Genomic DNA, 24,281 nt, shown 5'->3' with positions numbered 1-24,281 from the left:
GCAACGGAGCTTGCCCTTTGATGCGGCAGGCTGAGCCAGGTCAGGTCGATCTCGAAGAAGAGTGTCCGAGTCGTCGAAACGGGGCATTCCTCCATCACCTTGCGATTGCAGCATTGCCGTCTGGGCGATGTGTCGAGCCATTCCATGACCACCGTGGCTACGACAGAGTTTTGGTCCCAATGGAGACGGCTGGGTCCCGCGTGTCCGGATGTGTGATTTGCGTTCCTGTTTGCACGGGCATCTACCTCCTCATTTTGCATAGCGAGGAAAGCGTCCACCAAGGCGGTGGGAATGCAGATGGATATACGGCTGAATCGAGACTCCGAAAGGGAAAGGCCAAGCCGGGGACGACAAATATCAAATATGTAGAGACTAGTGCTGCTAGGAGTCGCGGGCATGCATAGCTCGAGCCTGACGAAGGTGACGAACTTGTGCGGAAAGCGAATTACCCAACCCAAAGGAAAATCAAATAAAAACCAAAGTAAAAAACCATCAGAGAGAGGAGAAAAAACAATTCAAAAGATGCTCGAAAGGGACAAGAAGAACACTGCTGAAGTGGTCAAACATCAAACGTACAGTATTAGATGTGACACTGATAGGGTGTCAATTTTTTGTAAATGTAAGCCGCCAACAACATCCGCTTGAGAACCGTAGACGGCAGTTTAAAAGGTTGCGATTCCCAATACTTGTTCCATATCCCATCCATACCCAGCACATCACCCACTCCACCCCATGCCTGCTTCTTCTCCGAGGAGAAGAGAGACGGGACAGGGACAGGTAGGTGCGTAGAGAGGTACTTCAGGAAATGGATCTGCCTGTTCGGCAGAATGGGTTGGCGGCTCGAAAAAAGACAGAACCTTTCCCTTCCTTTGTGTCACACCGTCGGGAATGACCCGCACAAGGCAAGGTGAAAAACGAGATGAGGATAAAAGGGGTGGGGGAGGTTTCTGTCTTGGGGGGTTTGATCTTTCGCGAAGAATACTGAGCCTGAGAATTGAGTCAAGGTATTAATCTCACCTTGGGCTCCACCTTGCATCGCGATGAAAATGTAGAAAACATATGTGGATTGAACATAGTAGAGAGAAGGGGAGGGAAGGTCATCGGCAATCTGAAAGAACTGGCTGCATCAATACAGCAGGCATGAGTATAACCAAGAGGGGAAAGGAAATGTCGTTGAAAAGGAATAGACCAGATGTCGCATGGAAAAAATGTAACGAAGACCTTCTGTAAGTTGATCACAAGCTGACCATGACATTCGGAGAACAAAGGCGCCATTTGGCCAATTGTAATGCATGTGGAACCCCCCGCGAATTCGAATGCTGGAGTAGAAATTGGATGATGTACAAGGAGAAACCGAGTTCGACAATGAGGGGATCGTAAGGGGCCGGTGTGGTTTGCCAACAAAAGAGAGCCAACTCCGGCTGGGAAGATGAAGGTATCTATTAGCTTTTCGTGCGGAATGGATTGCAGAGCATTCATGTGAACAACCTCCTTGGGTTTGCGGCTGGTTCACCTTCGAACGCTTTTTTCCCATTCAGGATCTTCAAACCCCTGCCTTTCGCTGGTGTTGGGCTTCCCATGTCAATATCCTCGTCACCATCATCCTCATCATCATCAATGCGGAACCCTACACTCTTGGTGAAGAGGTTCATCGGTTTCTTTGTTGCTGCCATACCACCCATGTCATCAAGGAGGCGGTCCATGCCCTCAACATCCAGATCGCCAGACGCGAGTAATGTTTGGTCCGACGGCGCCGCAATCGTTTGTGTAGACGGATCGGCGACGCTGGAACGTGGAGAAAGCGGGTTGAGCGAGAGAATGAGGCGGTGAGATGTCTGTGTAATGAAGTCAGGAGAGACTGCGTTGTCGAAGATACTGCTCCCAGAAAACCCATTGCTTGAAAGTTCTGAGCTAGGAAGCAGACTGAGTGACAATGGTACTTGGCCCCCTAAGTTTGGAGGCGGAAGGCGAACTGGTTTGGACTCGCCCTTCCATAAAGAGAGGATTGAAGAGATGTACACGGTTTCATGTGCGTAGCTTATGAGCACGGACTCGTCGTGTGCTACTCGGTTTGGAAGCATTTCTTCGACATAGATTGACCCGTAGCATCGTTGACTGTTTGGTTTTGATGAGTTATTTGTAGACGTTGAGCCTTGGAACAAACCCTCAGACCGTACCTTGCGGGTCGACGGGGTCATCGGCGCCAAAGAGCCGGATGTTGGTTGTGCCTCACTGTAAGCAGATTTCTGCTTAGAATCCACGGAGGCCAAGAGGTGTGATCGTACAGCGAAACGAGTCAAGGAGCCACCTTGAATGCCTGAGATATTTCCGTGCCCGCGAAGGAGGTTGGCACCAGAGCTGGAAGATGTAGGCCCCACAGCCTCGAGGTCCCAGATCCCCCATTCGCCATCTTCGAGCAAAGCTGCGACAGCACGGCCAGCGATGAGCCATCGTGCATCTAGGACCAGTTTTCGTCTCTGCTGGGCAACTTCCGTGATCTCCTGCCTGAAGGATGGGAGCAGCGTGATGAGGAATTTCCCGCGATCGCTGCCTGGCATTCTCGTCGAGCGCGTGCTGGAAACAGAATCAGCTGTTGCATTAGATCCTCGACGCTCCCGAGTATGTGATGGGAAGACCTGGTAAACCTTGACAGTGGAATCTGCCGGGACCGTAATGAGCAAAGTTGAATGTCGTTCAGCAGGGTAAGGCGAAGTATTGAACGAAACCCTCGCGTTGATGCACGACGACCGAAGATACGTCCGTCGAATCGGGACAGGGTAATCAGCATTCGTCGCAAATTGATTTTTGTGTAGCGGAATCTGATGAATCAGTAACAGTCCCGCACCAGTCGACGACACTGAAGCAACCAGAAGTGACCATCGCTCGGATTCGGATTCTGCACTCCCCGGCTTAGGCTGAGATTGTGAGCGAGTCTGCACCTTAGCCTGAGATTGTTCCTCGAGGTCCATTTGCTCCCGCGAAACAACACCAGTGTGAGTGATTGCTATATCGGAGATGAACTGTTGATGAGAGTTTGAACCTTCTATTTTCAATGTTCGTACACCCATCTTGGAAATGTCGTGTACGCCTGGAGCAGGTGGATCAAGGGGAGCAGATATGACTCGTATGCTGAGGTCTGCGCAAGCGACAGCAATAATGATGCGGTCGCTGTAGACAGCTGGCCATGACTCTGGAGGAGCCTGGGCGAGATCCTTCACAATATGTGGCACTGCAACCCTCGAGGCAGCTGTTCCCAAGGGTATGTCGATATACCGAAGTACATCCCGGTATGGTGCCGACGGGTCCACTTCCTCCTCATCTTCTTTGAACTCGGCAGGTCCTATGTCGGCCTCTGCTTTCCCTGCCGTGTCATCGTCCTCGTCGTCGAGGTCGATGACCATAGCGTTGCTCTTCGCAGAACCATTTGTCTTTGGTGGCGGGAGTTCTTTCTTTGATGGCTTGAAGCCCTTGCCAGCATACCATACAATGCGCAAGCCTTGTCCGTGCCCGTAGACTATGACGGTCGAGCCATTTGAGGACTGTCGAGGGTAGACATGCGATCTGAATGCTTCGTGTGGGAGTTCATAGCTGGATTGTAAGGTCAGACGAGGCCACAGCAATCGTGAAGGGTGAACTTACCTGAGCTGCCATCGCCCTTTCTGTCTCAGAGCCGATCGATTCATTCTGCAAGATTGTGTCGCGACCTCAAAGCAGGAAAGAACGGACAATCCTTGGTTGTGTGAACTTGTGGTCAATGTGGATTCGGGTTGATGCTACAAGAGCCGCAAACTGCGGCAACTTTTAAATTTCTCCAAATCGCGTCGGGAACGCGTCTACACAGTACAGTCAAGACAGTCAAGCAGTTAAACAATCAACATTATTTTCACTACATCCAAATGTGCCCGAACCCCCAGGACCACTGAGAGTGCATTGCACTTCGGCAAATCGATATGCTTGCCTGCTCTAATTTAAGCCGCCTTGCCCTCATGTCTGTCGACTTGCCTTCGCCACTCCAGAGCCATGAGTTCAATCCAGTCGCTCGGCCTCCACGAACCCAGCGCTGTGCCCTACCTTGTTTCCGCTTCGATACTTCCTCCTGATCCATCGCCTTCACTGTACAAATGGACCCTCTCGCGCGTATACGAGAAAAATGCCTCAAAATTGGTGGAAGAGGAGATTCTCATCACAGCACATTGCGTGGTGTGGTCCAGGAACGGCGCAATTGAAAGAGCGCTGAACCTCAGTGTTGAAGGGGAGACTATTCTTCATGCCTTTGTTACCCGGTTTGGTCAGCCTGGTACTGGCCAGAACAGTGGCCAACACCAGAATGAACGCGTGAAGCCTGGGGACCGTGGTCTAGTGGTGGTGTTCAAAACTCAGGTTCACATATTCCTTCTCTCAGGCGACAGCTATGTTTTCCCTCTGTCCTTTGAGGTTGAGTCTGCGTTTCCGTATCCATGCGGGTTCATACTACAGCGCAAACTGAGCGACAGGGAATCTGGTGGCTTCGTTGAACATGTCCACCATGACCTCAGCACCATCAATGAGACTCTGACGTCTATCGGAGACAACAGCTCTCGACCATCATTGATCTTGCCAGAGAAGCGGCACTCGGACCCTCGACCACTATCTTCCAGCGCCAGTGGTATGCCCAGGACCTTTTCATTCACTGAAATCATGTCAGAACTCGGTCTCGTGGTGTGGAGCCCCAACCGGAAAGGTGAAGCCCTCGAAGAATGCAATGCTCTCCCTCGTTCAGAGAAGTTAATCTACATCACTGCTGGCGACGAAGTCGGCTCTGAGAAGGCAAGTGATCGACCGGTCTGCATGGCATTGACCTTCAACGAAAAAACTGCTACTTTCACTCTCTGGCACGTAAGCGGAGATGCCATGAGCGAGCAACAACAAGCACGAAACAAGCAGGATGGCAACACCAAATCTCGCGCATCTTTGAGGAAGAGTTCCAACATCTATGGCCGAGACCATGGCACCCTCAGGGAAAGCCTTTTAGGCTCACGGCCTCCACATCCAGACGGTGGGCCGTTCTCGTCTTTGGAGGAGCAAAAGTCCTTTCCAGTAAATGATCTGGCTTCTCAACTGGGGCCCGAATTTGGCGACGTCGGAGTGCAAACCCGATCAGCCCGCAGAGTCAGCTCAATGCTGGCACGCACGGATTTGGGTCCCGCAACCGATCGAAACACATTCAATGACCTTGCAATGGGCCATGCAGGCCGACAGAGTCTGAATCGGGCGGGCAGACGAGGCGAGTCAATCGGCAGCTTCAATGATCGGCAGAGCTTTGGTTTTCGACGGAGGAGCTCTTTCCCGACAAATGCATCGATCCTAAGCAATGGAACCTCATTCTTGGACATTTCAGCTCGGGCTCTGTTAGAAGAGTTTGACCCATTACGGCAATCCACGCGCCTCGAAGATGATACCTTTGACGGCCCAGAAACGAATTTACCTAAGAGCGTCGGGTTCTTCAAGGTCAAAAGCTTCCCCAGACGGCAGTCAGCTCCCGAGTCCAATTCAGCATTCGAAACAAAGGTTTTGCAGCTGAGCAGTGGCACCTCATTCGAGCAGGATGGTAAGCAGACAAGGGACGTCTACCTTTGCGTACTAGACAAGAGCACACAGGAGATGACCATCGTCAGGGTTTTGGTCAAACGACATATCTATGCCGGTACAAGAAAATCGACCGTGTCCAAGCATTCTTTGGAGCTCAAAGCTGCTGAAGTCCGCAGCTTACCGGGTATAAAGGACGCCTGCACAGTCGTGGATAGATCTATTCAACGATTAGTCGTCCTAACACAGTCCCGGTCACAGATGATTGGCTTGCAGCTCGAGTCGCCATGGTCTCCGTCTTTCCAAATCGGACTTCCTGTTCGATACGCAATCTACGACCCGCTTGTGAGCCCTCAGCCATATAGCCCTAGGAAAGACAAAGATACGGGAATCAGGAGGGTCATACCGGCGAAAGAAGTACAAATTCAAGCCTTGTTTGACTCGGGCATTCAAGCACAGATTTACGTTGTTGATCAAGACAAGCGCCGGCATGCGCTGGGAATCCAACTTGCTCCTCAAGATCCTCTCGTGCAAAAGGTTCTCAACATGTGTAACATGGTGCTAGGTCCAAACCAACAGGAAAGCCTTCTCGTTGCCTTTTGGGAGGTGGCGAGGTGGTTGAAAGGCAGGGAAACACCAGTGACCTCTGAATGGACTGCACTGCTGGTAGTGCTCTTCTCGCTTGGGGTGCCTTTCATCAGCAGTCAGCATTCGCAGTCCACACCAACGCGTCGTCGGACCAAAACTGCTTTTCTTCGGTCCAGTAGTGGAAGTGCCATCGACCTTACTAATTACAACCTTATGCATCATGCGGAAGACGAAATGCCCCAAGCATTAGGAACGCAAGTGCCTGCTTGGGAATGGATGTCTCAGAAACCACCCGAAACAGCAACAGTCACTCCAAAATCAAAGCACTCACGCGCGGCGAGTGCAACATCTTTTCAAGAACGTGCCCCCGAGAAGAAGAACGCCTTTTTGCTCACATGTATCGCACTGGCACGAGAGTATACCCAGACTCCCATTGGGGAAAGCGCCCTTGGACCGGAGGGCTATTTGCCAACTTCGATCAACAGAGAGCGAGAACAGCGATGCAATGCCATACCCAGCATTTTACTCGGACTTCATCTCCTTTACGAGGAAGACAAACTCAACACTGTAGCAAATCCTGGCCGGAAGGATACAAGAACCCGTTTATTGGTCGCTCTCGTACAGCTGGGGCTGTGGCTAGGATGGACAGACTGGACCGCTGGGAGCAACACTTACTACGGGCACGAATCAGCACAAGTCGCTGAATATTTGGTCGACGACTCTTTACTCGATGGTCTCCGAATCCCAGCCCAGCCATTTCCGCCGCCGTCGATCTACGAGCATTTTGAAAAGTGGATCAAAGGAATTTCACCTGCTCCATTTTTGACCCTGACTCGTTTATCTGGTTTGCCGGAGCTGAGCAACCATGACCATCCATTGTGGTGGCAAGCAGCAAATCTGACCCCCCGGACGTTAGAACTCCTGACCTTCATGGATCAAGCTAAGGACCAGCTCAGCCCCCACAAAGCAGTCGCAGCTTTGCTTCGGTCGGGATTGAACGAGCGCGTCCTGAGCACTCTTCCTGACGGAGTAGCTGCCGCATTCCATCAAACAATTGCATCATTCCGGTATAGGGCGGACAAGATAGGAGACCAGGTGAATCAACTGATCCTAGGACGCGATGTTACATCACACCGAGGTTACGATCTATCTCACCATTCGTACAAGCCACACTTGGTGCTGCCACCATCACACGAAGCTGTAAAGGACTATCACACCGTGTGCTCCTCTGCAACCGAGACGGAAACCCTTCAAAGATGGGACGCATCCTCTGAAGCCGACCGACATGCTATTAGCAAGTTGATATTTAACGAGGATCGTCGCTTCTCAGAAGCTTCTAAACTTGTCAATCAGAGCCGACCTCCCGTCGTGGAGTGCACACCCGAGCCTGGCTGGAGTGATGTGGACATGTTAGAGGCGCAAAAGGAACTAGCACAGTATGTCACCCTCAGAACATTGTCTGTGGCTGCAGGGCGAGGTATGATGCATTTTAGTGGGCGCGTCCCCTTGCTCACAGAGAGGGTGCCCTCGCCCGCTTTCAGTCTGCAATGTATTATGAAACCTCGTAACGCGAGTGAGGGGGCTCAAGCCATGACTTTCAGCGCCGACAAAGCCACCTATACAGAAGAGAAGGTGTGTTGGGCATTCTTTCATAACGGCGCCTCGACGGGCCTCATGATCTCGACCGACGCCAAAGGAATCAACACCTCATGGATACAGTTCAATAAGCCGCCTGACTTGACAAACCGCCATGCTGGATTCTTGCTTGCTCTTGGTCTCAACGGACATCTTCGAACACTAGCCAAATGGGTTGCATTCAAGTACCTCACACCCAAGCACACGATGACATCCGTCGGACTCTTACTCGGACTATCAGCCTCTTTCCTAGGGACCATGGACACCTTGATCACACGGCTGCTCTCGGTCCACGTCACACGTCTACTGCCGTCTGGCGCAGCCGAACTCAATCTATCTCCATTGACACAAACTACTGGAATTATGGGAATTGGGCTTTTGTATTGTAATTCTCAGCACCGTCGCATGTCTGAAGTCATGCTGTCAGAAATTGAGAACGATGACCCCGAAGAGGGTGTTGCATTTGACAACGTGCTTCGCGATGAGGGTTACCGCCTGGCCGCCGGATTTTCGTTAGGACTCATCAATCTTGGGCAGGGCAAACGCCTTCATGGACTCCATGATATGGGTGTTGTTGAACGCCTTCTCACCATCGCCGTGGGCACGAAGAATGTGAATATGGTCCATGTCCTCGACCGTGCAACTGCAGGTGCTGTCATGGCCATCGCTTTCATTTTCATGAAAACCAACGATAGAGCAATCGCGCAGAAAGTCGATATTCCAGATACATTGCACCAGTTCGACTATGTGCGACCAGATATATTCCTTCTTCGGACTCTTGCGCGGCACCTGATCATGTGGAACTCGATTCAACCCACGGACGATTTTATCGGTATGTCGCTTCCCGAGCCCTACAGGTCGAGAATCGATCTGAAGGCTACGAAGTTTCTCAGCACTGAAGACATGCCGTTCTTCAACATTATTGCCGGGGTCTGTTTTGCCATTGGGCTGAGATTCGCGGGCTCTCAACGACAAGACGTTCGCGATCTTCTCGTCTCTTACTTGGACAATTTCATCCGTCTAAGCCGTCTGCCTGCGCATAACTACGATTCACAAATTACCCTCAACAGCGTACGCAACTGCCTCGACACCCTAGCCCTGGCTTCAGCTACCGTTATGGCTGGTTCAGGCGATTTAGTCGTTATGCGCCGTCTGCGTGCTCTTCATGGACGTACCGATAAAGATACGCCATTCGGAAGCCACTTGGCGGCACATATGGCGCTTGGTGCATTGTTCCTAGCCGGCGGCACACGGACCTTTGGAACCTCAAATCTAGGAATTGCGAGCCTGTGTATCGCCTTCTATCCGATCTTTCCGAATGACGTCCTCGACAACCGCGGCCATCTTCAAGCTTTGCGGCATCTATGGGTGCTTGCTGCCGAGGGGCGCTGTCTCGTGGCAAGAGACGGTGATGCAGGCGGCTCTGTCACGGGTGGCATGACCGGCTGCATCAACCTGAAAAATGGTGAGACGCAGACAATCCCCTTGCCAGGATTGATACCAGAATTCGACACCATTAAATCCATAGACATCAAGGGCGAAGGCTTCTGGGATGGTCACCTCGACTTCGAAGCTGGAGGTCAATCGCTGCGAGAAAAGATCAAGAGCGAAAATGCCGTGAATGTGGTCCTTCGGCGCCGGACAGTGTACGACGAGCCCCCGAAGAATCTTTTCATGGCGGAATTGCAAGCAAAGGCCTTGGCAATGGGCATTCCAAGTATCGATCCCAATGCTTTTCCTTCCTATACTAGTACGTTCGCCTCCAGCTCTGTATCTGGAGCTGGCATTGCTGCGAGCGCCGCGAGGTCAACAACCCCGAACCCATTCGAGTGGATTTTCGAGATTGGGCCTCTCAGGGACTTTGACCATGCGGAAAGAGCGCTGATTCTAGGTCCCACACCGATCGATGGGAAGGAAGCGAGCAGAGCTACAGTAGTGGATTCCCGACTCGAATTTGAACAAGGAGTTCTCCCTCGGAGTAATCCTGTGGTCCAAAACGGCGGCATGGGGACTGGCCAGATTGATAAGGACAAACTGTGGCAGTTGAGGTTGTTGTTCGCCTGGTTGGATCGATGGGAAAGGGAGGATGAGGAACATGATCGAAGAAAACACATGACCGAGCGAGTTGGGGGAAGTCCTAGAGGGGGCAACAGTGGCAATGAAGACGCGGACAAATGGTTCTCGGACAGGGGAGGGACCTGGCTGAGAAGAGAGGTGATCGAGAAGCTGAAGTGGAGGGTGTGGAATTTGACGACAGGGGCCAACGACGAGGATCATGGGGCGAGAGACTATGACGCCAACGAGATGTTGTGACGATAACGACCTCGATATGTCAATGATGTTGACGAAGGGATGACGAACAAGCCCTTTTCCAGTTGAGCAAGGGTTCGATTATGGCGCATATCATTACGATGGGGTATCCATACACCTTCGATTCGACTTTGGTCTGGGATTCACACTACAAAAAGCCCTAAAAGGATGGGATAAAGTTCGGGGACGCAGTGGCGGTGGAAATGGGAGTGGTATATGGATATCAGATATCAGATATCAGATATTATTATCATTACTATTGGGATTCATTATTCCGTGGTCACTCATGCCTACCTATAGTGCCCGATCACCAAACAGTTCCTTTAATAGTTTGATCCATTACTATGAGAAACAAACATCAAGTAAGAGAATGTGGATAGTATGTCGCCTGCAGTGGTGATGAGTGATGCGAGGATCGGGGCCGTTTGAGTCCACGACACGGCACGACGTAGACGGGACAGACGGCCTGCCCGGCCTTCAGAGGGCGGAAGGGGAGGGGGTGAGGGGGGGGAAGAGGTAGAATGAGATTTAGAATAGTAGGGTCGGTATCTTGCTGCAACCAGGACCACGACCAGGAGCAAAAGTACTGTAGGAGTAATTACTTGATGAACAGAATAGATGAAGAACCCGAAACCCTTCGTCGCGGCCGTCCGTTACATTCTTACGTACGTAGCACGCCAGCCCGAAAAATCCACCCAGCTAACACAACTCAACTCCGCTCGACTAACACCTTTCCAATGACCATCCACCCATCCATCCATATAGCTCCTTCAAGCATGCATGCTGTTAGGACAGTTCATTCAATTCAAATCAATTCACGATTGTCCACCACCCTCTTTTGATTTTTCGTCGCAAGAGCCAGTTTCGGCAAAACACAATGATGACCCGCCGGGCCAACGTCGGCAGTTGTTGTGTCCCTTGTGCGAAAGAGAATCGACCAGGCGCGGGGGATCTTGTCGGCGTCGAACGATATCGTGGTACCCCCTTCTCCGAGACAGCCCAAGTCGAGAACTTTGGGGGCCAGGGATCGTCGTGTCCTCGCGGATAAACACCAGTGCCGCGTGGGTCGTTCTGTAGCCGTTCGGCGCTCCAAGGCGTGTGAAGCGGCTGGCCTTGCACATTGAGGTCGGCGTCCATGCTCGAATAGGATTCGTTTCGTAAACGTCTCCGTCATCATACGCGTAGGAGTCGGTCGGCAATATCCCACGAACCCATTTATGGGGCGGGGCAGGTGTCGGGGGAAAGAGAAATGGTGGTGGAAGGAGAGCTGGAGAGTAGTAAAGAGGTCATTGTATATCATTGGGAACTAGTGAACTATTCAATTCACAGTGCCTTCTCGACGTCAAATGCTTCGAGTCCGAGTATCGAAAAGAGAGTTTGGTAGCTCGAGTCTAGCCCAAGGGGACGTCGTGCTTGTCCATAAAAGGAAAGGCGTCATATGGATTGCACGTGCCACGCCAACGGGACTTACTTGTTCGGGCTAGACGACTAGGAATCACTGATGCACCCTTGTCCTGTTCCATCTGCTTCAATTCAACTGTCATCCAGCGTGGTAGAGCAAGGTGTTGCCTTCTCGTCCGCGTAACAAGTCACATCGTCTTTTCGAAACCACTTCCCACTTCCCACTTCCCACTTCAACCACGGACAAGTGATTCTCATCAAGACCCACGACAAAAATTCAGACGACATGGCACGTCCCAGCCGTCTGTTGCACCTCGTATTGGGGATTGGAGATTCCCACCTCGACAAAGAAATGTGTTAAGTGTAGGTTTCAGACCAGGACTCAGCTCATCGCAGTCATCCAGTCCTCATCAAAAGCTGTTTGATAGCATTATTTTCCTGGCTGGCTAGGTAGCTAGTTGGATAGCTGGATCTCTTGCCGTAGGAAGACCTTTTCTTCAACACGTCGGCAATTCCAGACGCACTCAGATCCATGTCCTCTCCAGACTTCAAGGGTCGGGTAAAACGACCCAGCAAAAACTCCGCACCTTTCTGCCAGCAAGAGGTGAATCAAGAAAGTTTGGTAGAGCAATGGCTGTTCACTCGTAATGGGAAATACGCAGGAAAAGAAAGATCTCGATCGTGTGATCCTGGCCCAATATATTGTCTGTTTTCGGAGACTCATAGTTGTAATATGCATGACAATCCCAAACAAACTTTTATCCTTGACGGACAAGAAAATTAGAGGAGCAAGAGCCGACGAACGTCGACTTTGATGGAGGCCCAACAACAAGGAGGACTCTTTGAGTGTAGCTCGTAGTGTGTCCGCGGTGTCGACCTCGACAATTGGGCTGGGCTACTCTCATTCACGATCAAATGTAAAGATTCCAGTCTTCGTAAGAACGTCGTTCAGTGATGAGGAAACCCGTCTCGCTACTCGTTCGAGTTGGTATGGCCCCATCCGCTACGGTAGACCCAGCAGGCCAGCACCCAGACCATGTAACAACGGTGACGTCGACCAAATCCTTCCAGCCCCATCTCGCTCCCCATTCAACCAAAAAGGAGGTGGGAACGCGAAGCCCCACGCCGCGGCTGACTGGGATCAGGAGGCTGACTCGTCTGGCAGAATTGGTGACCCGCCAATAGAACCAAAAAAAAAAAAATTCAGGCAGAATGGATTCTCGAAGGATGCTAGAATTGAAAGTCGTTCTACCTGCATCTGGAATTTGGACTTGCGACCTCGATCCTCAGGATTGACACTACCCAGAGGGAGGGCGAGCAAGCTCAACATGGCTCTTGTTGAATCCAGCTGGGTGGGAGATCTAATCGCCGATCTAGCAACATGCAGAGATGTACTCGTAATCAAGAACGAACTTTCTGGTGCTTCGATATTCGGTGCCGAGTGACACCAGACTGTAGATAGATGCATCGGTCAAGCTTCGGACGGCTGTAACCGCACAGGATCCGGCTTGCCGAACTCCAGAAGAATGTAGATCGGCGATCAGGTCAATATAATTAGGCTGGGATCCACGAGCTTAATCCCGTACTTGTCTCTTCGTATAATCGTATCGTGAGCACGTGCCGAGGTACCTCAAAATTGTACTTCTCCCTGGACACACCAACCTCCTGAAGTGCTGATGTAATATAATCCAGCTGAGCTCCCAAAAGGCTCGTTTCTTTTTCGAGCAGAGTAGCGTGTAACTTCCCGAAAAGGTAGGGTCACCTTGGTGAAGAAGCCCAGGCGCTTGTTCGTCAATCACCCCTATCGGGTCCAGACCTGGAGCTGTGATTGATCGCTCAAGGCAGGGACAGCAACAAGATCAGGTTCCAGATTGAGTTTGCGCACAAGGATGAGTAAGTAGGTTGATTATTAGTCGTCAGGGTTTCGCCCAGGAATTACGACTGAGGGGCTGGTGCCCTTGGCCATCGAGTCGTCGACACTGGCTGCCATCATCAGGGACGGGCAGGACGGGGCAGAGATGAAACACGATCTGTCTTGGTACTCGATCAGCGAGAAGCAGGGACGGATTCGCCTACTTCCTGTTGTGGAAGCACTTGTTCTGATATCGGGTATACCCCGTGGCCCTCAAATTTCCTCCATCTGCTCGTCACAACCTGGCGTCGCTGAATGAGCACTGGTAAACGATTATTGAGCAGCAAAAAGGATAAAACCAAAAAAACCCGCCATCGATCCCCTTGGCACTTCCTTTGTGCGCATGGGGTGCTTGGTTGGAAAAGATTGGATTCCAAATCAGGCGTCCGATGGCGGACATAACCTCGGGCGAAGTCCGATTTAGTCAGAAATGTTGAGGAAACATCGCCCGTCATTTGTCAGACGGTTGGATTCACTCAGGAATGGAAACAGTCGAGACGAATTGCAGGCCTTGGTGATGAGGTCGTCTATCGCTATCGTCACAAGCGGCCGCATGAGGGCAGCTTCAAGATTCCGCTCCTGGAAAAACCTCCAAGAGATGGGGAAACTTTGACTCCCAATCAGATATCAAAGAATCCACTGCCCGAAGTGGCCTTGAATGCCAAAAGAAGATTGCCCATCGTCCACATTACCGAGCAGCAGTTGATTACGCCGTCTGTAGCCAGCAGAAGCATTCAGTGGCGAGCAGTGAGGATCCCGTGATCTTGCAACTGACCGTGCCTGAGAGGGGACCGTGCGAAGGTCGATTCCTGATACGGCAAAAGGCCCTGACATTGGTTGCATGTGCGGAGAGGGAAGAGGGGGTCCAACAAGGGGCGTATATTTTGGCTATGCGCCCTGATGACTCACAAGATGGCATGCAGATCGCAGATCCAGGTGTCTCCTGGTTGGCGCTCGTCAAGAGAAGCGGGGAAAGAGACCTCTACATGCAAGTCTCGAACGTTACTCGGCCTGAATCCATTCCTCGAACAGGAAGTCTACCTTGCCTGAGCAAGAATCCTCCCAGTGGAAGCTTCGTTTGACGAGTGCCTTGTCAAAGCCCTTGGCCTGGAGAGTCCAGATCCAATAGGTGACACGAGCGAGACGCACAAAGCTTCAAGAGTGGAGAGAGCGCAGGGTTGAGCTGGATGGTTGGTGGAGGGGAGGGGGGATGTGGTGGTCAGGATCAAGCGCACATGCGCGGCCGAGGAGACATTGCGAGCCGCTGCTCAGTGCTCACAGAATACAATACGAGACTTGTTTGACCAAGCAGCAAGCTGGCTGGCGACCTGAAAAGGGCCTAGATTGCCAGCCAGGCCAGCCCAAACCATGACAGAGATTTGGTGAGCATTCTGAGTCAGCGGCAGACTGCTCCATCAACAGGCCAATCACATGGCGCACACAGGAACTAGAAAAGGGCAAAGCGCTCTCGGTTGGAATGTGTTATAGCCGGTCTAGGAACTTTGTTTGGATTTTTGGAGGTGCCAAGCGAGAGACTCGTTCGTTCTTTGTCTCGTGAACAAGGAATTGAGACGGAGTGAGTAAGTGAATAAGTGAGTGGGCCAAGGGTGAGTGATGGGCAGGATCCTGTTTCGACGCTAGGATAAAATAATGAAACCTCGTGTCGAACGAAGGCTTTGTCGTCGAGGAAGGGCGTTCGCAAGTCCGTGTCCGTAGAGGATACGGATCGATAAAATCTCAAAAGGCCGAATTGAGTAGTCTGATTACTTTCTGGCGCTGTGGTTTCGGCGATCAACAGCGACCGAATGAGCGGCGCGGGGCGAAGAAGACAAGTAGTAGTAGTAGCAGTAGATCAAGATCAAAACTGCGCAGCGCAGCGCAGTTTGGCCATCATGCGATTGTCTTGTCATCGGACATTTGAAACTTGAAATGTCAATACACTAGTTCCAATACCGGATAAACTGTCGGTCACAAAAATACGGCATCTGACAACCGTAATTTCTTCTTGACTGGAGCCTGGGAGGGGGCTTTATCCCGAATAGGAGTTATGCAGCGAATTATGCGGCCCCCGATCAGCTAAACCCACAACGGCCACAACTCGTCCCTCACTCGTACTCTAGGTACAACCTGGCAAGGCCCCATCCCAACCCACAAAAAGTTGTGCTTCCCTACTTGTACAAGTACGGTACTTGGTTTAACTGACCTTGAGGACGACCCGTAGGATTCTTTGAAGGGGGAGAGTCTTTCTCAGCAACTTGCTCAGCGAAACCTTCCCCTTTCAACACAGCATGCCAACTCGCCGAGAACTGACGACGACAACATCAAGGTCAAACTTCTTAAAATAAAATCACCTTCACGAATAGCCAAGTAGGCGTGTACATACGAGTACGGTGGCGCTGGACAAGAGGGTTTATTTGTGGCTCGGCATTGTCACCCTGCCCAGCGCCCTGGAAATCAAAATCATCAAGAATTCTGGGGCAATCGTCCTCCTTTGTCTTGGAACTCCGATCCAAGAAGGAGGCAAGAACGGCAAGAACAAAATCGTGATTCTCGTTCTCTTGTCTCGATCCTCCCAGAAACACGGCGTCTTGTTTGACCACGAGGCGGTTGGCGGCAGAGTATTGGCAAAGTTGGCAGTTTCTTACACGGGTGCTATACGAGTTACCTTGAAAGCTACCTTCGAGTCAGTCAGGATCCCCGCCTTGGGAAGCCCAAGCGAATACGTGGACCTACTCGTAAAGGGCCAGTTGACCAACTTCGTAGCACCAGGGGCCGCTTTAGGATGGCAGTGATTGCCGCTTGCTCGCCCAATCGCATCTCTCCACATGCCATTTGACAAAGAAGCCCTGCCAACCTGCTCATGGTTGAACGCTTTGGCTGATGCCTGGGGCACTGCCTCAACCCGTCCTTCTAGACAAGACGGCCCTGAAGCACTGACCGCCACCCATCTGCAGCAGCAATCAAACCCTTATATTGGCCTGACGGCCTGATAGATCTTCTAGAACCCGTTGATCGTTGTTTAGACCAGCCTGTCTTACGAGTACACACCCTCCTAAGGCCGCCCAGTAGTTGTCAATCCAGGCATCGAGGGGTCTTGCGCTCCTTGTCTCCCTCTCATAAGTTTTGTTTTGTTCTGGAGCCCATCTCGCTTGATCAAATATCGCCTCGGAGAATCCAGACTCTGGTATGAACGTGTCCAATCATGGTCGGCCACTTGGATGTGAAACTTGACCGCCCAATTCGGTAGGCATTGTAGGTGCCAGCCAGTGCAGACGGACATAACAAGTAGTAGCAGTAGTAGCAGTCACCAGGCCCTAGAATCAGCATCGCCAAAACACTAACTGGTGGATGAACGGACGGCACGATGGGACAGCCCTTCAGGCGAGCCACAGGCCGCGCCCAGGCTCAGTCGCAGTCATTTGGCCGACCGGCCTCGTGCGAGAGAGAGAGAGTTCTTTCAAGCGCGCAGGGGTTTCGGATTCGGGTGAAAAGATATCCGACGCCATCTCCAATGTCGGCCGAGATCTTGTAAAACTACTACTTGGGGGGCTCCTCCGTACCGTTGGATGCGTGGGTGCGTACTCGCTTGGTTGGTTCTAATTGGATGTGTGGAATTTCCCTTGATCGACGATACAAATCCACCCATTACCTTCCTTTCGGAAAAGCGCCCTTCTGCCTCCCCCCTCCTTTCATTTTTTTTTTGGCTTTTTTCCCAATTTTGTGTCGCAAAATACGGAAATACTTCAAATGGAACCGATTCCCATGGTGTGTGGTGGCTATGCGCGACTTTACCCCCCCTGAAGGGAATCTTTGGAAGGGGGGAATGTCATGCGATTTGTCGATCAAAAGAGGTAGGGCAAAGTAAGGTCACGGACAGAACTCGGACCCGGGCTGGGGGAAAGTCGACGGACGGCCAAGGGGAGCGGAGGGCGAGGGCGGAATTGACGTCGTTTCAAGCAAGATTTCCCTTTGTTGCCTTCAAAAAATAAATCACGAGGTCTCAAGAAAGTTGTGTGCGTCGTACTTGTTTGGACCGAGTACGGTGTACGGTGTGTTCTCTGTACCGAGTTCACACAGGAATCAGGGACTAGTAGTAGGTCGTCGGTAAGTGATTTGATCGCAAAAGACGGATGCGTCTCCGTGGAGGGCTGGTGGATTATTATTCGGCTTTTAGTTACGCCCGACGCACCGCAGGCCAATTCTAATTTCTTCCCCCCTTTGACATATCAAGAATTACCACGGAGGTCACCCAGAGGTATCTACCTAGGTAACTTGTCATCGATACTTCCAAAAGCGGCTCCGTGATCTCTCGCGTTTTTCCCTCCATCGCCATGGGTATGGGAATGATTATGAGGCATTTTTCCCTCCTATTCTCCCCTTGTCAGCCAAAGATCTCACCTCCACACCTAGGTACGGTACCTTTCGACAATGGTCTTCTGGAATATCGGCACGCGTCATTTTCTTTCTCCTTGGGATCTCCTTGGAATCTCCTAGGAGAAGGTGTGGCCAAGTCTAAAAGTGCCATGTAACCAGCGCCCGGGAACCATGCACCTTGGTGGTATGGGCCCATGCTTCATGGCCTTCAATGCCGTCATGGTACGAGATGCATTTGTCAGGGGGGACACTGTTTGATGATTCTATCGTTCAGTCTGGCTGCCTGTTCGAACGTGCCTGCCTCGTTCCCAAGTGCTCACCCGAGCCCTAGAGTCAGATTTTCTCCTAATAGTCTGTATTACCAAGTACAAACTATACGCCCTTATCCCCGTCATCTTGCCCACACGTGATATCAGGCCACCTTGGTGGCTCAGGAATCTCGTCCAGGAGCAGAGAGGGAGGGAGAGGGAGAAGGGGGCGGCGCGAGGAGAGCCTTGTTCAGCCTCGTGTACGTCCGTCTGTCACAACTCACTACATGGCAATAACATCTCTATGCCTTCCAAGCCTTGTGCACCGTCTTTGCGCCCCAGACCTGGCCGCGCTTGAGTATGACTTGGTTCCTCCATTCTGGCACGTTGATGGCGTTGATGAACCGGCTTGCCTCGACGCAGAACCCTGCCCGCGCGCCTCTCGCTGGCGTCGACCCCGTGGCGGCGGCTTTGATGTGTTTCCCCGTGTAGAACTGAAAGCTAGGTTCCGTGCTGAAGATGTCCAGGTGCAGTTGCGTCTTAGGGTGTGACACACTGATCAACGGCTTGAGCTGTCTCTGGCGGGTGTCGAGTGGGAGGTCTGATGTGTCGGTGTCGACCACGAAGCAATGGTCGATGTCTGGCTCTGTCGCGCCTAGAACAAAAGGTTTGTTTGCTTCGATCCCGGGAAAGTCTTCAATGGCCCCGGTCGGGATCAATGCACTGTCCACCACCAGATATTTTGAGCTATAAAGAGTAACCACCGATCCTTCGATGGTGGGACCGTCGCTCAAGTTGAAGTAGCTGTCCAACACAGCATTTAGCAGGCAGGCGTTGGCAATAAAACGAAACAGCCCATCATGGGGGACCAGACTCACCCATGGTTTGTGATGTTGACGACAGTCTCGTCGCACTCGTCCCCGATCAATTCCACCTCATACTCTGTTTCCATCACCGTCTTGGTGACGCCACCTTCGTCCTCTGTCCAGGCGATGTACCAGACTCTCAGCTCCACGGTGCCCGGATACCCCTCCTCCCCATCCGGCGACACGTAAGTGAAGAGGACTGCCTCCTTGCCGTCGCGGTTGACCGGCTGAGGACCCTTGAACTGCTTCTTGCCCCAGCCCCTGACACCGCCGTGGATGTGTGTAGTGGACCCTTCATTCGCCGCGAGCTTGTACGACTTGCCGTTCAGCGTGAACTCGGCGTTCTTGATCCGGTTGGCCACGCGACCAATGGTTTCCCCAAAGAACGGCGAGTCGGCGTACGGCTCGGGCGTGGGATACCCCAGCACGATGTTGTGGCCGGCCACCTTGAACTCCTGGACGATTGCACCCTGCGGGAGGAACGAAAAGCCGGAATCTGAAGACATGGTTGCGACACGCAGAGCAAGACGAACCGGGCCACGATGCTAAAGAAGACCGAGTCGAGTTGTAGTTGTCGAATGCAAATACTAACGAAGGTATTTTTGACGTGAGATATCAACGGGCTTTTTGAGGTCATGATTGTTCACTCCAATCACGCAGGGTGGGGGGATGTTTTGCTGCCGCGTATTTACCCGGCTCAAATGTACCATAGGCTGAATTGGGTCCAACATGGGATTCATAAAAATGCCGACCAGTCACTCCCTCTACCGGACTATCAGAATGTCCACAAGCCTGATTCTTGGGATTTTGGGTGTTCTATTAACACGGGGTTGAAGTTGAACATGGCGCAAGGCTGTTGCGGGGTAGATTCTCGCACATTCTCCACCGAATGGCTGTCTTGTGTACATTATGTGTACTTATGTGAGGAGATTGCTCTCTGCTCAATGCATTAGTATATATAGAAACCTAGTAAGGTATTCGACGAGGCATGCCAGCCTGCGTTAACCCTGGTCGCACCATTGGAATGACCATAAACGAGTGCTGTGACCACCCTTGTTCGCCATTTGGAAAATGCTCCACGGCCCTGTTTCCACCCAAAGCAGTAATCTGCTATAAAAAAACACGTCCCAATCGAGATATGGTATCATCAAAACCTGCCATCCGCCACGTGGTACACACGAAGCCCACTTGGGTGACGTAAAACCAGCCGTGAAGAGATGTCAATATCACTCCACTGACTCACAGCAAGACGTGGCCATCGAGGTCGTCTTCTGCCGCCGCTCCTGCACGCCGGATGCGATATCCGCAAGAACCCTCCAATAACCCAAAGCGATCCGAGAGAACCCCACCGAAAAAGCCAAACCCGTGCGCCCGCTTTTGGGATGCATTACATTGATATGATCATTAACAGTCGTGTATCGGAAAAAGAACATCCGGTGGTTATGAAATCATGTTGGCGTTGAAATACCGTTGAAGATCTTCCTGACCGGCCCAGTCTTTCATGGTCAGACAGGGATTGATCGCGGCGGGCACGATATGTTCCTGGAACATGTTTGGTGGAAATGAGTTCATATCAATGGTGGATTCCATTATGGGTGACTCGAATTGATTGATAAAGTCCATGCTGTCATCAAACTCGGACACCGGCGTGTTCCAGCTAAGGTTCGACTGGGTGTGAGGATAGGAATGAGCTTTGGTCGGGATAACGCGTGCGTTCTGGGGGAACGGGCTTTGGTTGGGTGGTGTCGGAGGGAACTGGTTCAGGTTGAAAGGATTGGTGAAATTCGGCCGTTGGGCAACTGGCTCATAGATGGGAGAGGGAGCGCTCGAGTCGGAATGCGAGTCGTGCGAGGGTTGTCGTTGCATGAAGCCAGCTCCGTCGGCGATCAGCTTCTGTTGCAGAACCGTGAGGTCCTCCTCAAAGACGTCGCTTGTGTGACCGTCTTGCTTCAGGGCACCCAGTCTTTCCAGAATGTCGTGGGTCAATGGAACACCGTTCGCCGATTCCTTCAGAGGTGCGCCGGTCCAGCCTTGGCCGTTTTGCATTCGCTTGTACAACTCTTGTAGGCCGGCTACAAGTTGTGCTTGCTGGCTTTCGAGCATTTCTACATATCTGCAGGGAACCCACGTGTCAGAAACAAGAGACATTGTGACTGTTCGAGAATGCCGTGCGCTCAGCGACTTACCCTTTGGGGTAGACCTTGTCATGGGACTTCTTGCGCTCTCCGAAGACACAGATGGCATTATCTGCTTTGCATCGACTACAGGGACTGGCGCCGTCGCACTGCTATGTGTCAGCCACACCTGGAGTATACCGTGATTCCGCGCAATAGACCGACCTTTGACTTCTTTAAACGGCAGCGGTCGCAAGCTTTGCATACTCGCTTGCGAATGCCGCCGTCCATAGGTGATGAAGGTTCCAGAGGGGGAGTCATGATAGTAGCGCCCATTGCTGATCCAAATCTGGGATTGCTGTGACCGTAGTTGTCTCCTCCAAGCTGGATGGACAAGGAAAGACTATGTCTCAATGGAAGGGTGGCCCGACGAGGGAAGACCAAGGCACGAGCAGGGTATTATACGAATACAAGACTGTATCCTTAACAAGATCGAGGTTGGGTATGTCAGCTTATGAGAGTTTCGTCGACAATGGTATCCAAAGAGGTGGGTTTCGAGGAGCGTAGGGTGAGAGGGAGGGCAACAAGGCGTGAGGCATGAGGCCTTATATCATGTGTAGTACCCAGTGGTACTCAGCGTGAAGGGCTGGGTTACTAACAAGACATAAGTTAGCTGGGGATCCACCATGATGAGCATTTCAGACCAGGGGGGGTGTGTATGTGTGTGAGCCGTTCGACTTTTTCGTTCGAACCAAAAAAGAGAGTCCACTCGAGGCAAGGATGGAGAGCGGGCAAAAAGTTTGATGCACGTCTCCTTGGTGCCGTACTCGTACGCCGCAACACAACACACGCATCTGCACACAAAGCAGAAAAGGTGCAAGCGACAGGGATGGATATGGAGTCCCTGAGAGTGGAACCCTGCGAGCTAACGATTAGCAAGGGGGGGTGTGGGTGGATAGGAAGATGGGTTGGGTTGGATGATGACATGATGCTGGCGTGGATCGTGACTGACTGACGCTTCGGACACTTGTTGACGGTGCGTGGCTGCATAGGGATTACGATGACCACGCTTAGTGGGGTGTGTCGGGGCTACCGTGCCTAGCTCTTTCGCTGCTGGGCACAACCTGGGCATCTACTTGGAGGCAGCTGGGCTCCTGGGCGCCGACCGACCGAGGGGACACCCTACTACTCGCGCTCTAGGCTACCTAGGGCACCGTGGGCACACCTGAGTACCTAGCCTACCACAACCTGCACAACCTGGAACCTGGGAAAAAACCCTGGAATTTCCCATTACGATTACGGCGAGGTACGACTTGGACCCTGTGCTGGATGAACAACTGGCACATATCGGTGCATACGCCTTCACTACTCGTACTAAATTACCCATTCACCGAAGCCCCGATCTCCCATGATTAGCCCTTTCTCCATTTACATAGTGTCTTCCCCCGCTCGCCTCATCTACGCATAACCATGTATCCCGGACTTCGGAATATTCTGAAAGAGCAGTACGCCCTGGCAAAAGCAAAGCCAACAGGAAAACAATTGCCCATTCCCGGGACTCGGCATTCAGTCCACCCCCTCAGCAAGCCAGGTCACAGTAACCTTAGGCGCGACAAAAAGAGCGAAGAAGCGAGGCCGCCTCTCTGGCCTGTGCACGACTTCCGCTTTGGTCCAAGGATGCGATTATGTGTGCACCGAACCAATAGCCTCATCTACTGGGCCCGGGCTGAGTCGACCACACCGCAGCTTTGATCCCCAGTTCGCAATCTTTACTTCTTTCTGTGGGAGGGGCGGCTACTGACCAGATACGTCATTAGGACTTCTATACCAGGCTGATGGTGGTCCTTACTTTGAATACGGAGAACAGTCCTGTTGCTGGTTGACAGCTTGAGCAGAGGGAAATATAATGTGCGAATTTCCTCCGAACCATCGCAAGGCCGAAGACCATCAAAAAAAAGACGCAAAACTGGGTCACGAAGGGGGGGGGGGGAAGAGCGCTGCAATAATGCCTCTCATGATTAGTTTTTTGGTATTGTAGGGTCGTATACGCGGGATCGATACGACTTGGCATGTAATGGTCGTATGGCTTGAATTTTCCCGGTAAGATAATTCGAATTCCGCAATGAAATAATGTCGTCTTTTGATTTCTTTTTTCCTTTCTGAAACTTTGCTTTCTAAGGCACCCACCAGCCACGGCGGAATTATCGAAATCTCCCTTCATTCTTTACCAAGCACTCGCTCTTTTGCTATCCCAATACCTTATCTCTACCCAGGCTCTTCGGGCTTTCAAGGTTACCCGCTGGTCAAAAGGTTAAGAGCCCTTGTTGAGTTTCCCGCTTGTCCATTGTCCAGGATAATCATGTTCCAGCTTTAGCCAGGATGAACAAACAAGAAGCGGCCGCTCTCATTCGTGTCCCTGCGGAGGGATCCCGACCCGGAGGAATGTTGGATCAATTCTTTGGTCCGACTCCGTTTGCGCCTCGGATAATCTTTGCTGACCATGTTTGCAGCGGCTTCCCCTGTTTTTCCCTGTTTGCTCTGCTGGTCGTTTGGTGTCTGGTTGCTTGAATGATCATGACTAACCCCAGCGCCGCTTGTTCAAATCATCGGTCGCACCACTACCCGTTTTAAGATATTCTTTCTCTTGTTTCGCCTGGTTTAGTACCGTCGACTGTCAAATGATCGATTTCATCTGTTGGCCTCTCTTGGTTAATACGCGGCGCAAAGAAAAAAGCCCAAAGGCCCAATCGGCCGCCATGCCCCTTTTTGGGACATATGCACACATTCAGTATCATTAGTCAAGCCACCGTCGTTTATGCTCACCTTCAACCACAAGGCGTCTTTGTCTCGTTTGCCTCCCCCGCAAACCCAACTGTAGATAGCTACCCGTCCGTCCCATCATGGCGAAGTCTCAAACACAAACCACTACCACTACCACGTGGATTTGGGACCGGGGTATATTCTGCCACCCCCGTTTCTTGCTGCACACACCAGTGGTCCCAGTCCGTGCATTTTTTTTGCTGACTATGCTTCTCTTTTGAGTAGTGTTACAGGTGTCTCGTACCACCTGCGTCATGGGCTGGCCCACAGCTATAATGTAGGCCCGCAGTCCTTTGAACAGTTGCTGGCCTACCTGCCACCATCTCCATTCTTCCGCAGGAATTGATTTCCCTTGGGGATTCAAGCTGTCGCTTCACCGTTATCGCCCGGCTTTCCTCATGGGGCAGGTGTAAGGCGGGCCGCTATTGGTTTAGCCATCTGCTCCCAC

The 24,281-nt window shown here is 51.8% G+C and overlaps 4 protein-coding genes across 4 annotated transcripts; 1 reads left to right on the top strand and 3 right to left on the bottom strand.

Moving 5' to 3' along the window:
• Positions 1–1,475: 1,475 nt before the first annotated feature.
• AYO20_04980 (hypothetical protein) lies at positions 1,476–3,683 on the bottom strand (the record flags this gene model as incomplete). Its single annotated transcript, XM_022643274.1, has 2 exons — positions 1,476–3,588; positions 3,640–3,683. The coding sequence occupies 2 exons, from the start codon at positions 3,681–3,683 to the stop codon at positions 1,476–1,478; spliced, it is 2,157 nt and encodes a 718-aa protein (XP_022500842.1).
• Positions 3,684–4,020: 337 nt separating this feature from the next.
• AYO20_04979 (hypothetical protein) lies at positions 4,021–10,101 on the top strand (the record flags this gene model as incomplete). Its single annotated transcript, XM_022643273.1, has 2 exons — positions 4,021–7,589; positions 7,647–10,101. 2 exons carry the CDS (start codon positions 4,021–4,023, stop codon positions 10,099–10,101), a joined length of 6,024 nt encoding a protein of 2,007 aa, XP_022500841.1.
• Positions 10,102–18,335: 8,234 nt separating this feature from the next.
• On the bottom strand, positions 18,336–19,405 carry AYO20_04978 (hypothetical protein; the record flags this gene model as incomplete). The annotated part of the gene is made up of 2 exons (XM_022643272.1): positions 18,336–18,837; positions 18,912–19,405. 2 exons carry the CDS (start codon positions 19,403–19,405, stop codon positions 18,336–18,338), a joined length of 996 nt encoding a protein of 331 aa, XP_022500840.1.
• A 934-nt stretch (positions 19,406–20,339) lies between these two features.
• AYO20_04977 (hypothetical protein) lies at positions 20,340–21,349 on the bottom strand (the record flags this gene model as incomplete). Its single annotated transcript, XM_022643271.1, has 3 exons — positions 20,340–21,012; positions 21,086–21,183; positions 21,239–21,349. The coding sequence occupies 3 exons, from the start codon at positions 21,347–21,349 to the stop codon at positions 20,340–20,342; spliced, it is 882 nt and encodes a 293-aa protein (XP_022500839.1).
• Between the last annotated feature and the right edge of the window lie 2,932 nt (positions 21,350–24,281).

The sequence above is a fragment of the Fonsecaea nubica genome (assembly GCF_001646965.1).
Source record: "Fonsecaea nubica strain CBS 269.64 chromosome Unknown Scaff27, whole genome shotgun sequence".
NCBI classification, from domain to species: domain Eukaryota; kingdom Fungi; phylum Ascomycota; class Eurotiomycetes; order Chaetothyriales; family Herpotrichiellaceae; genus Fonsecaea; species Fonsecaea nubica.
The sequence above is the reverse complement of the archived record's forward strand: the minus strand, read 5'-3'. Positions and strand labels throughout refer to the sequence as shown.